The sequence below is a fragment of the Spinacia oleracea genome, chromosome 4, assembly GCF_020520425.1.
Source record: "Spinacia oleracea cultivar Varoflay chromosome 4, BTI_SOV_V1, whole genome shotgun sequence".
Lineage (NCBI taxonomy): Eukaryota > Viridiplantae > Streptophyta > Magnoliopsida > Caryophyllales > Amaranthaceae > Spinacia > Spinacia oleracea.
In genome coordinates, this window is record NC_079490.1 from 159,535,075 (window position 1) to 159,549,436 (window position 14,362).

Here is a 14,362-nt window from a genome sequence, read left to right on the forward strand (position 1 = left end):
ATTAAATTGTTACACTTTACTTTTTTATGATTGTCAACGTAAATGTTTGAATATTAATTCTAATTTTGTATAATAAAAATTAAAAAGTTGGTATTTCGAAAGTGCTTATCATGACGAACTAAACAAGATCCCACGGGAATATTTTTTTCTTACCCATAATCTCAAATGATAGTGAAATCGAATTTTATTACTAGTATTGAAAATCAAAGTATAACAATTAATAAATGGAAGGATTACTGCGTATTAATTATTTTGTTAAATATTCATTATATATCTACAAAAATTAGAAATGAAAAATGTGGGCTAATAAAAAATAAATACACAATAAAATTTATCTTTTTGAAATACTCAAAGACATAACAAAGTACGAGAGTGTTAAAGAAAATAAGAAAGAAAAAGATGACAAAGAAAATAAGAAAGAAAAAGGGGGTTCACGGGAACACAAATTCTTATATGAGACTGTCCTCACCATCAACTGATGGTGAGACCAGTTTACACTTGCGGTGAGACCAGTTTACACTTGCGAATTTAGATATGTTACTTTTATAGTGTAGACATGTTTTTTTTTTTTTTTTTTTTTATAATTTTAGAGGAGATACTTTTTTTTAGTTTAGGTATGTTACTTCTATAGTTTATACATGTTACTTTTTTTATACGGGGTAGTTTTAGGGGAGATACCTTGCGAATTTAGGTATGTTACTTCTATAGTTTAGACATGTTACTATTTTTTTATAATTTTAGAGTAAGTACTTTTTTTAGTTTAGATATGTTACTTCTATAGTTTATACATGTTACTTTTTTTATACGGAGTAGTTTTAGGGGAGATACCTTGCGAATTTAGGTATGTTACTTCTATAGTTTAGACATGTTACTTTTTTTTTTAAATAATTTTAGAGGAGGTATTTTTTCTAGTTTAGGTATGTTACTTCTATAGTTTAGACATGTTACTTTTTTTTATAATTTTAGATGAGGTACTTTTTTAGTTTAGCTATGTTACTTCTATAGTTTAGACATGTTACTTTTTTTTATACGGAATAGTTTTAGAGGAGGTACATTTTTAGTTTAGGTATGTTACTTTTATAGTCTAGACATGTTATATTTTTTTTATATATAATTTTAGAGGATGTACTTTTTTAGTTTAGATATGTTACTTCTTTAGTTTAGATCTGTTACTTTGTTTTTATAGTTTTAGGGGAGGTACGCTATTGGTTTCGCGCTAGTCACACCATCAACTTGATGGTGTGAGACGCGCTGTCACGGGAAAGGTAAAAGAAAGAAAAAACTAAGGGGGCGTTTGGTTGGGGGTAGTAATCAAAGGGAATGAGAATGAGAGGATATCATTCCCTTTGTTGTTGTTTGTTATGTCTATTTTTTCATTCCCTTTACCCTATTTTATTATTGACTTTACCCCAAAACCTTCTACACTCATTCCCCACCCCCCCCCCCCCCCCACACTTTCCCATTCCTTTCCCCCTTCACTTACCCACCCCCCTCTCTCCCTCCTCTAACCTTCCACTGCTCATACCAAACCGCCCAGAACCCACCGCCGTCAACCGTCCACCGCCGCCATTGCAAAACCTTCCACCGCCACTTCGGATTCCTATTCCGGAATCTCCAACACATACATCCATCGCCTCCTCTCTCGCTCTCTCCTCTAACCCTGATCTAAACTCCAACCACGCGACCACCAAGCGCCGGCCACCTTCTGGTTCACCGACTATCCACGCCGACCATCCATGCCGACCATCGATCCACCTTCTGGAAGTGGCGGCGACGAGAGAAGGGGGAGAAGGAGTGAACATCGACATAGGGAGGGGGATCGGAGTGGCGGCGACGAGGGGAGGGGGAGAAGGAAAGGAAAACGACAGAGGGAGGGGAAGGGGCGGCGACGAGGGGAGGGGGAGAAGGAGTGGACAGCGATAGAGGGAGGGGAGGGGCGGCGACGAGGGGAGGGGGAGAAGGAGTGGACAGCGATAGAGGGAGGGGGGGGGGGGGGCGGCGACGAGGGGAGGGGGAGAAGGAGTGGACATCGACAGAGGGAGGGAGAGCGACTGCGACAGAGGGGAGAGGGAGGAGGGGGCAGGGCGGCGTTAGAGGAGAAGGGGACGGAGGGGCGGTGATGGCGGCTGTCGGTGGTCGGTGACAAAAGAGGGGCGAGAGAGAAGATGAATGAAGAATGAATAAATCCATCCCAAACAATTTTTTACATCAAAGGGAATGATTTCTATTCCCCTTCTATCCCATTCTTGATTCCATTCCGTTTACCCCGTGCGAACCAAACGGCCCCCAAAGGGAATGATTTCCATTCCCCTTCTATCCCATTCTTGATTCCATTCCGTTTACCCCGTGCGAACCAAACGGCCCCCAAAGGGAAAACCAAACGGCCCCCAAAGGGAATGATTTCCATTCCCCTTCTATCCCATTCTTGATTACATTCCGTTTACCCCGTGCGAACCAAACGGCCCCTAAACCTATTATTGAGCATCGAAACTCTGTCCCTGCTATGAATAAGCAACATGTCAACCACTACAGCAAACACAATTACATTGTTTATAATTAGTAGTATTAATTATATATAACAATTTTGAAATTTTGACAGGAGCCGAGGGGGCGTAGCTACGTCCCTGGATTCAATCAGTGGACAGCCATTTTTTTAACCACCTTCCATTACCAAATATGAATAGAATTGTAGCCCAATAATAGATTTCAAGATTTCAACGACTAATGTTAATATTTACAATCTGGTTATTTCGGAGAAGTTTCTGATTTCAACAACTTGAAGAAAAACATATCAATATTCGAAAATGTTACTGTACAACCATGTATCCACCACCAAGTGCTTTTTTGTAAAAAAAAAAATCAATGAGATGGCGTAACTTGAAGAAGAAGAAGAATTAGCAGAAGGCAGAGAGAATCTACAGTTGAGATCCAAGCATGAACAATACATACAAGATTCATTCAGAGATTCTGATATAAATCTGATAATGCATCATAGAGGATGGCGGCAGCAGGAGGTCTTGGCAATGGTCCAAGTAAAATGTCAGACGCCTTCAGTGATGAATTTCCATAAAATCTGGAATTTTCATTATGACGAGCTGTAACAATATTACTCTCAAAGGAACAACCAACAAATGCACCTGCGCAATCAATCACGTAAATCAGCCATCCAGACTACTCAGACCTATAGGTACTAAACCAATGTTGAAAACAGCGGATATTAGGCCAGCAAGAAGGGCTATCAAATAGAAAATTCAACTATAAACGAACCAATGAAAAGAACAAATAAACATTGAAAAATACTAAGCGAATGTTAAAAAAAATAGCAGCGGATCAACTATTAGGCCAGTGAGAAGAGCTATCAAATAGAAACGTTCAACTATAAATGAACCAAGGAAAAGAAATAAATTAAAAAATATGGATGCCACTCCATGATTACAACCTTATGTCAGTCCTGTTATTATAAGCAAGTTTTCTTTCATACAAAAACACTCAAGATACTCTGTTGTGATTTTCCTTTAAGTTATGAAAAAATCTTTCACTACAAATCACTCAACAAACTTCCTTTTTTACATGAAAATTTCATTTGTATATCAGAAAACATAAAAATCACTCGATGACCGTTCAATTGTACTCTGTAAGATAAATCAGAGAACCAGGCGTCCAGGCATCATACATGCATCAATACCCTCAATCATGTCAATAACTTACGAGAGCTGAAACTCCTACATATTATGGCAATATGGCATATAGTGTGTTCTATCAGAAACTCATTAACTTCACATATTTCTTTATACTGGTGCCATATTTTTATTGACTGAGAAATCAGTAAATCAAGGCACTGCTGCTACAGAGGCCTACAGACAGGAGCATTCTGGAAACTATCTCGTCATTGACTCCCACAATTTACCAGACGGCGGTAAATGCCACCAAATTTCAAAATCATGAAAGGTCATTTTCAAACACCACAATTGAAAATGATAAAATCCAGTGACCGGCAGAAGATTTCCAACAAGCATAAAGATCTAGGTAATGTGAACTCGTATAGTGGCTTGCACAGATTAAAAAATGTGGAAAACAACTTCAATTCTTGGCCAATGGCTTACAATGGAAGAGAAAACTTTAACAGCTTTTCAAGCATGAAGGATTTTTCTGTGATACCAACATATCTCTTTAAATATTTCATGATCCTGCGATCACGCCAAGGCATTATACTGTATTTATTTTCTTTGGTTCTTTGTCAAATGTCATCAACTCACAGACTTCTCTTGTGCCTTATGCCTAAGTCCTAGAGTATTAGGTCAAAGTAGTCAACATGCCTAATAATGGTTTCTAGAATATGACCCTTCATATCAAAAAGCAAGAATTGCCAACAGCATCCGAAATTATCTCCGAGCTTACAAACATTTTGATATCAAAAGGGAAGCAATAAGGATATCAATCGACTGAGAAAAAATTCGCAAGAACGTACCTTTACTGGAGCTATATGTATAACAAGCTGCTACACCTCCGTCTCCAGCGCGTATATCAGCTTCTGCAGACCTTCCCACAACTCCAGCGGCTGCACTCATTCCAGCACCAAAAGAGATGTGCATATTTCCTCCAAACATCTTAACCGCTTCACTAGTTCTCAACACAATTATAAAATCTGTACATTGTCCTCCTACCTGTAAATATTGCCATGCGCATAAGCTCATAATTAATAAACTCTTAAATTCCACTTGAAATGGGAAAACAAGTTAGGGTACTTTTAGAAATAACCAATCTAAAAGAATCTAACAGTTAGTGGTCCACTGCTCACATGTCCAAGTAGCACAAAAAGAAAAAACATGGAAGTATGGAACCAGATATGTTCATATAGATTTTTATTTTCCGAATTTGGATGAATTTTTTGTATATATTTAATGAAATAATTGCCGGTGGAAAATCGTAAGACGAACAGAATTTTAATACGAACAACATCAGTACGATAATGAGTAATAACAGAACTAATAAAAAGGCCACCCTCGCAATACCTCCATCGAAGGAAAGCTCTAGACACCACTGAATCCACTAGAACTCTCAACTAAAAGTTTTACCCTTTAAAACCCAGTCAATCATTTCCATCCACAACACCAAAGGTATAGCCACTCGTAAAAGCTACCTTCCATAAAGTTCCCCTTCCCTTGTGCATCCCAAATAATTTAATGCACAAACAAATGATGCATGTGAGATAGCAAACTCACTCAAAGCCAATGGCAGAGTAATTAAGTAGGTTTCCAAACTACTCACTACCAAGGTGCAGGACATAATAATGTAAAATAGACATTTATTAGGTCTTCTGCCATTCTTTAGTATTGACCCTGTCCAAACATGTAGAGCAAAAAAGTCCACATGATATGCCTTAAATTTCATTGGGAACTTGGTTTTCCAGAAACATTTGGAGAGTGGAAAAGGAGTGGAAGAAGGCAGAATCTGTAATTGTCAATAAACCAAGCTACATAAAAAAAAATACACTACAGAAGAAACTGTCATGAATATTAGGGAGAGCGGCATTTAGGATGCAGCAATACTTTTCAGTTATTAGTGGCTTGAAGAATAAGATAGTTAGCTAGAGGAGAAACTCTATAAGTAGAGGAGATAAAGGAGAGAGAAAGCATGCTGAATATTATTGAGAATTTATTGTTAGTTTATTTAGGGAGAGAACAAGCCTCTCGAATGTAAGTGTTGTAAGTATCCACTGTTGTGTTGTTGCTGCTTTTCCAGATTATAATAAATCAAACTGCATCTTCTTCTCTTGATCTCCTCATTTGATCTTTTAATTATGTCCAAAGCTATGTTAACTCAGCAGAAACCCCCAATTAAACTCGCCAATCAAGACCAAATAGGAAACACCAAAAATTTCTGAACTCATTAAGCTCTTTATATATAGGATGAGGCTTCCAACATAGTGCTATAACTAATGCATGGTTGCATAACACCTGTCCCTAATTCACCAATTCAATGATAGATGATATCGCATATCAGTATATCTATCAATACACCATAGTGTTAGGCTAGGAGAAGATTATGATGCTTGGAAGTCAAACAACCATGAGTTAAGACTTAAGAGCCTCACGAGTCATGACTATTAACTGACACATCATAGTTCCATGATGAACATATGGGCCATATGAACATGCCCATCTCTGTTGGTTGAAAAAAATGATCCCACTATCTTGGGTGATACCGTGACACTTGAATTTCAGCTTATTGTCATCCTACCCAAACAAACACAAAGCAAGTGCCAACCAACCAACATGAAGATAGGGAATTTATTTTTAATATCACTCTTCTCACCTTTATGATTCTCACACAACTTATCAGTAAAAATTGTTTAAAATGGAATAGAATACTGGCTTCCAACAACCTAGTCGATACATGAGGTCCTCACCCCATAATAGATAAGTGGCTGCCCTGGGCCCCTGGTTGGGTTGTATGGAGAATTTCACAAATTTTTCAGAAACAAAACCCAGTTTTTTTTTTGCCTTTGTGTCAATAGTGATGTAGGATGATACTAAATTGTTTCCTGCACCTATTTTTGCTTAAGGTATACTTCTCTAGGCCAGAGCTGCCAGACAGTTCAAGGTTCAAACATCAAAGCACCACGACGACTCAACTAAAACATCAGACTTCAGTTTGACGTAACAAGTGGAAAGACATAAGAATAGTAACAGGAACAGAAATAGTAAAAAGGAGAACCTGATTATCAAATGTAGGAAACGAGAAACAACACAACAAAATCAAAACCATGTTCCTAAAAGGATGAGATTGACTACATGAACCAAGAATCTATCTGTTGAGACTTGTGGTCATCCACAAAGATCTTGTTCCTCCATTCGCTTCTATCAACTGCTAGATGCTTTTGCAAACCCACTTCCTTAATGCCATTTTTAATTCCCTCCATCATGGTCCTCTTTGCTACACAACTTTTAAAATACCCATTTATCCCAACCTTCCATCTCTTTACTGGTGCATCCTCTCATCGTGTCTTACATGCCCAAACCAACATAGCTTCTTATCTACAAAATCCGAACTTCAACTTCCTCTAAATGTCTGCATTCCTGACTCTCACTCCAGTCTCCAGGTGTTCCCACACATGCATCTAAATATACAAAACATTGCTCAAGTGCTAAACTCATGCTTTTGATATGATCCTTCCTAAACACCCAATATGTTGACCCTTAAAAGAGTGCCGGCCTAACTAGCCAATTATAAAATTTTCCTATTAGCATTAAAGGCACGCTACAATGGCATAATTACATTTACTAACAAGTAACTCCCTATCTACTTTTACAATATCCTCGGTTAGGCTCCTTCCGATACTAAAATGGCACTCCACATACTCAATTACTTCAAAATAGTCTAAACCCTTGAGATTCCAACTTTTGTCTCCATTGCTAACTTAGCATTATCCACAATTCTTGTCTCATCCACCCGAGGAAACATTATTTCACTAAAAAGTTACCATATACATGGTATTTTAAGAAGTTCCTACTTACTTTGTATTTGTGAAATAAATACTTTAGGATTTTCAGCTGAAAAAATCACTATATTTCAAATTAAAGACAGGATTTGGGGAAAAGGAGATAAAAACAATTCTTTTAGTACTACTTGACCTCTTTAATTGGTCTCACGTGCTTTGAAGCAGTCAAAAACTTTCCTACTCCCTGAGAACCAAACTTGATGGCACTGAGCGGTGCCAAGTGGCAACAAAAAATCCAGGAGCTTGGCTAACTCAGAGGCAAGTAAAAGCCTAAGACTTTGGACTCCACTCATGTTACTTGATGTTTTGCTTGTAGATTAAGGTTTTTTGTTGTTTTTGACATGAAGAAACGCCTTTTATTGTTACTGAAGACATTCACAAGTCATTAAACACTAATCAATCCCTATATATACTTTTGGTTCATTTCTTAAGCAATTTTTCTATGTATGTAAATGGTAAAACTCAGCACCACTGCCATTTCCGTGCGTCATTGACAAGTAGGCAACACTAGGAAAGGATGTTGGTTTCGTCCATATTCCTACAAGATCAAAATGAAGTGCCACCGCTCATTTTGATCTCTAAGGATGTTTAGCGGTAAACTTTCATTCTTTCTAGTACCATATCCACCAGTAGGCCAACCACATGTCAATAAGTCCACATTCACTCAGGAAACACTAAAGAAACAGGCAAACAAGCCTTTTGAGTTGAGATTAAGGAGATTCAAATTTCAGCTTAAGCGTTGTCTAGCGAATTGGGACTTTTGCACGTCACAGAAATCTACTTGCTTCTTTATGAGATAGTTCGAAAAGAGCAGAACCAATGCAGGACACTGTATCATCTCAAAAGAGCTTTGCAAAACCCCTCAATGTACATGTTGGAAATTTTCAATTTTCCTTTGAATTTTGTTCGGTGCACAGCCAAGTTCCCACAAAAGAATGCCGAAATTTCATTAGAATACTTTGATCATATATTATTTCCTCCAAGTCAAAATAATTGCAACACTTTCCTTTTGAAGAAGTTTCAATTACTTGCAACATTACTTTATTTGGCTAATAAATTATTTCTATCACTCCTCAAGACACGGTTCCCTCTTTTTACCACTCTCTATATCTCTCCTCGTCCTATGGGCTCCTTAATATTTGTAACTCCTTCCTCACCCTCCTCATGTTGAAATTATTTAGAATGGAGAAGTATAAAGTACAAAATCAATTTGATCCTCGTAAACCTTGTATACCCTTCCCATTGCAAGGCGCCCCTTTCAATTATAAACATGACAAGGTGAATATCATCAACGTTGATATTTGATACAGCAGTATTTCAACAGCATCACAAATAAGCAGCACTAAAAGATGCAGGCAACGGCCTCCGTCATAATTCACTGTGTTAATGTAGCCATGACTTTTGAAACGTACATGAAAACATTTTACCATCTTGAATGTACCATACAAGCTTGAATGAAATCACATTCAAGAAAAGGAAAGAGTCTCACCTGTACTCCCCAACCCAATCCAAATGAAGCAATGGCAGACGGAGCAGACCAAGAACCATCTTTTCTTCGAGCAATAACCAACCCGGTACCTACTTTGTAAGTCATAACGGTGCCAACTTTGGCGACAGTAAGAATGGCAAGGCCTTTTGCTTGCTTCAAAATAGCGTCTGGGATGCACTTTTCAGCGGATCTAGCACCCATCTGAAATTTATTGTCGCGAATATGCCAAAATTTTAGTTGAGTTGCAATATAAGACAAATTTCAAAGTTTCCCATGAGAAAGAAAGCAATAAACTCATCAATGCAATATTTCTACCGCGTATGTTCTTTCTTTGATGATTAGTATGCACAAGGTACACACACACACACTGATACAAAGCCAACTAAAAACAAGTAGCTAGGATCTTTCACATCTCACCACACTACCAAGCCATAGGCTACTACTAAAGCATACATACATACCCTTAAACAAAACCCAACACTTAAATCAGATATATATTACTCGCTGCATAATGAGTTCACAAGTTCAATCCAACCTGAAGTGCGGCTAAAGTAAGAATTAAGAAATATTAATTTGAAAAAAATGCATAGGTACCTTGTTATAGCTTTTGAGTGCATTTGTCGCCTTGTAAATCTCATATTCCATGGACTGGCTCCACGGGAAATTCAGCCAAGATCTCAAGGTACTGAGATCAGTCAAATCATAGGTCGGCAACTGTGCAGCACGACTAACTTGGTCCATCAAATACCCCTGCACAGACTCCAAACGCACGCAGCAAACGTCACAGACTCGCTGTGGATCTGAAATACGGAACTTTGCAGGCAATAGACTCCTCCCCTTTGAGCATTCGCTGCAGAACAATCCCCCACAAAAGCGACAGTGATGCCTGGAGCAAATGATAGGATGGAAACGTACACTACAAAGCATGCAGGCTGATGCAGAACTGTCAGGAAGCCAACGTGGAGGCTCTGCCTCCAAAATTTCCTGCACATTCACTACAGTAGCCTCCGTAAGAGTTTGAGCCATTTCCTTCCAAGCTTGCTCCAGGAAGTTAGCTGATAACCAGGCGAGTTGCCGTTGATGAAAGTCCCCCGAAGCAATCGCCTTAACCTTCCCACCCGCCATAATCACCATCTCCGTAACCACATCCCACATTGTTAGCTCCTTATTTTCTCCAACAAAATGATTCCAATCCATATCTGCATCAGGCAGGTAGCCCCCATTTAAAGAAGGATTTGAAGCCCAATTTTCATGTTCACTTTCCGGAAGAGGAGGGACAGAGACAGGAATCCAAAACCCAGTTTCTTCAGAAACAGGGGCATCATAAATGAAGAATTTACCATGCTTCTGACTTCCAGCAACTGTACTATGCAGGACATCATTATTCATCTCCGGATTTGAGGAAGGCTTCAATTCAGAATGCACCATCTCTTTTTTTTCATCTTCCCCAACTTCATCATCTACCCCGTTATTGTTGTTTCTTTCACATCTATCAACCTCTTTAGGAACCTAATCATGTGCAAGCATTACAATATAAGTCAACTAACACAAGCAAATTTGAGAAGACAGAAACATTCCTCAAAAATAATGGTACACAGGAATAGATGAAATGCGGTCGTTTCATAACAAATAATGCTAATTGTAAGCACAAGTAATATCTTACAAAAGAGTAGCTCAAGTCCAGGATTGAACTCAACTATAAGACAGAAGACAACTAAATTGGCATCTAGTTGCGAAAAACAAACTAAAACAATCCTTTTAAAGCCTTTCTTACGTTTTATAATCGTCAACCCTTACTAGTGCAAGGCCTAAGACTTCAAATTCCTGTTTATCTACAGCTGGATTCAACTGGCATTTTGAACTCAAGAAGGGTTACTAAAGGTCTCCCCGACAGCACCTCGAAACACGGGGTAATGGAAGGAATGGCAAATTACACAATTCCTTTTCCTTCCAGCATATAAATAACTCACTAAAATCTCAAGATGATTATAATTTTCAGTCTTCTTTACACTTATTAATCACTTTGAGGACAATCCGTAAACATTAAATGCATTTAACATCAACAATACCTTAACATGATCCTAAACAAAATGGTCAAATTAGAACCCAACAAAAAAAGCATAATTCTGCTCCATAATTCACGGCACTCCAATCAAGCCTAAAGGAACCGACTTTCGATCACACGAGAATTCAATCCTTCAATCAATAAATCAAAGACTTGTAACGAATAGCATAGAATCATCAATCAAATCAAATTAAACCAATAAAGTTGATTAATCAACAAATTGAATAAGAATTAAAGTAAAGTAACACAAATTCAAGAACAAAATTAAATTACCAGCGGAGGAAACGCGCGGGGTTCATAATCATGGAGTTCAATCTTTGGGTATCGAAGATTGCTATCCTCAACTGACGAAGAAGGTTCGGATGTTTCTGCCATGGAAATTTTCAATCAATTTCGATGAACCACCATGAGAGAGAAAATGATGAACAACTATAATAGGTATCAATGAATACTTCTTCGTTGCTTTTGCCCCGATTCTATTACTCCGTACTACTTGTTTTCAATTAATTGAATCAAATAATACTACGAAAGAGTAATTGATTATTAAGGAATTGGGGTTTAGGTTTAGGGCTTATTTTGATTAAATTGGATTCGATTAATTGAATTTGTTCAAATTACTATGATCATGATGAAGATGTTGCTTATTGATAGAATTTGGAGAAGGGAAATTTTGAGCAATTTAAATGGTGGACGGAAATAAAATCAGGTAGAACCGTAGAAGGCAGCAAAGAGGGGAAAGCCCAAAAGGCATAATCAATTGACGTGGCCCATACAAAATCAGAGTAACGAAGAAATACGGATTACAGATTATTAAACTCTATTTTATTTGATTTATTTTGACTTACTTCAGACAAAATAAGTTTAGATAGGTTCAGATAAGTTAAGATAATATAGATTTATGTACATTTCACATATAAATACATTTACAAAATAAGTTTTTTCAGATAAAATAAGTTAAGAAAATAAATATAGTTCAGACAAATTCTAATCTAATCTTTTCTCAGTTATTATAGCGCCATATAGGAAATCATTAGATTTCGGCCAATAAAAAAATAAGATTTTTAATTTATTTTATAATTAAAATATGTGTACCACGTAGCTAGATAAATTAGGTGGTGCCACATAGATATTTTAATTAATTAATTAATTACTAATACTAACACTAACACAAATAATAATGAAAATCAACGCACAAAAGTGTTCCGTGCAAAATAAAACACTATAATAACTGAATAATAAATCTAAGATAAAAGTCAAATATTGTAAAATATATATAGCCCTTGTCTGCACTTTTTTTTTTAGGGACTTAAGCCTCTGCACCGTTGATTACGTATAAAATACTCAAATATCAATAGCTAACTGCTGTACCCGGGTACAGCTAGCTCTGGCTGTACCCGGGTACAGCCAGCTCTGGCTGTACCCCCCAAAACGACACACTCATATTGTTTGTTCATTCTTGTCGACTGTTTGTTCTTTTTTATTGAACTGTTTGTTCTTTCTTATTGTACTGTTTGTTCTTTCTTGTTGTACTGTTTGTTCTTTCATGTTGTTTTTTAAATTCACCATCAAAATTTCATAATTGTTGTATTTTTTGTTCTTTCTTCTGGATTTTTATGTTCTTTTTTATATTGTTTGTTCTTTCTTGTTTATTTGTTTGTTTGTAATAATCATATGGTTAATGTTCATAATTAAACTCTTCATTGATCTTTTATTCTTTCTTTTTGTATTGATTGTTCTTTCTTGTTGTACTGTTTGTTCTTTCTTGTTGTTTTTTAAATTCATTCATCAAACTTATTGTTTGTTCTTTCATTTGGCTTTAAAATTCATCATAAAATTGTTCATAATTGTTGTATTGTTTGTTCTTTTTTTCTGGAATTTTATGTTCTTTTTTATATTGTTTGTTCTTTTTTGTTGAATTATTTGTTCTTTTTTGTTTATTTGTTTGTTCACAATAAATATATGGTTAATGTTCATAATGAAATTGTTCACTTCATTGGTCTTTTATGTTTTTACAAGCGCCTATATTGTTTATTTCCAAATAAATAAATAAATGTTCATTTCCAAAATAGTAAATGTTCATTCCAAATAAATAAATAAATGTTCATTTCCGAAATAGTAAATGTTCATTTTTGTACCAGTATATTAATGTTCATTTTAAACAACACAAAACGACATCGTTTTGGATGGGGGTACAGCCAGCTTTGGCTGTACCCGGATATAGCCAAAAAATTGCGCTCAAATATAACACACTACAACTGATAAAATCAGCCCATAATTTAATTATTTTGACATAATAACATAGCTTTTAAATAAAAAAATTATTAATAAATATTGAATACAATACAATACGATCAAATGATAAGATAATATTGAAACAATATAAAATTTTATTTAATCAAACACCACAATTTAACATAAGCTTAACTTCCAATCACCAAACTTTATAAATACACATGATTTTTTTTTTAGATTTAATCATACTCCACTTTCCTAACGGAAAAAAAATAATAATACATATTATTAATAGGAGTTCAATGACCGTAACTACATTCTATGGATAAGACAACTAAGACTTAGATTTAGATTGTACTTTGGCATAGCCTAGTCTAGACTCGGATTTATTTTTTATTCGAACATTATTTTTCCTTGAAGACTCTATTTGAACATTATTTTTTGAATACTTTGCCCATGTGACATTCAAGGTCATTTAATTAGCATGCTCGGTTTTGGTGCCGAACATTGTTGTCATAGGAGGCCTAATGACGACACAAAGAGTTGTTTATTTTGTAAGTCGTTCTTAGAATTGAGTGCCTTTTCGTACGCCCTTGCAGCAATTTTCACGAATTTTCTTTTACTGCTACGTATTTTTTTTATGCGCGGGCACCGAGGCTGCTGTGCCTGGCCAAAAGGCCAGACAGCAACTTCAGCGCCCAGCGGTGGGCGCGAGAATATTTGGCGCCCAGCCAGGGGCGCTGAAAATGCGTCCCTGACTGGTACTCGTATTCTGTTCGCGTATATTTTTTTGTATATGCGACTTAATTTTGCGTGCTTGCCTAATAACGTCATTTACGCGTTGTGCAGCCTTGTGGGATTCGTTACGGGCCCTCCCGAGCGTCGCTTATTTTTGTGGCAATCGTTCGGGTTTGCGGAACACGTATTGGTATAACTCTTTGGCCAATTGGTATATGAACGTTTGGGCAATTTTTAAGGTCGTTGGTTTTCTAGCATTATTTGTCACACACAATACATATTTCGCTACACATAACTAACATTACATCATGAGGCAAGATAATAATATGTCATGTAG

At 36.7% G+C, this 14,362-nt stretch overlaps 1 protein-coding gene across 1 annotated transcript; it reads right to left on the reverse strand.

The window, feature by feature from the left end:
• Nucleotides 1-2,677: 2,677 nt before the first annotated feature.
• Nucleotides 2,678-11,814, reverse strand: LOC110779877 (uncharacterized). Its single transcript, XM_021984336.2, has 5 exons — nucleotides 11,329-11,814; nucleotides 9,585-10,499; nucleotides 8,991-9,191; nucleotides 4,469-4,664; nucleotides 2,678-3,137 (listed from the first exon to the last, which is right to left on the reverse strand). The coding sequence occupies exons 1-5, from the start codon at nucleotides 11,428-11,430 to the stop codon at nucleotides 2,959-2,961; spliced, it is 1,593 nt and encodes a 530-aa protein (XP_021840028.1). The 5' UTR covers nucleotides 11,431-11,814; the 3' UTR covers nucleotides 2,678-2,958.
• Between the last annotated feature and the right edge of the window lie 2,548 nt (nucleotides 11,815-14,362).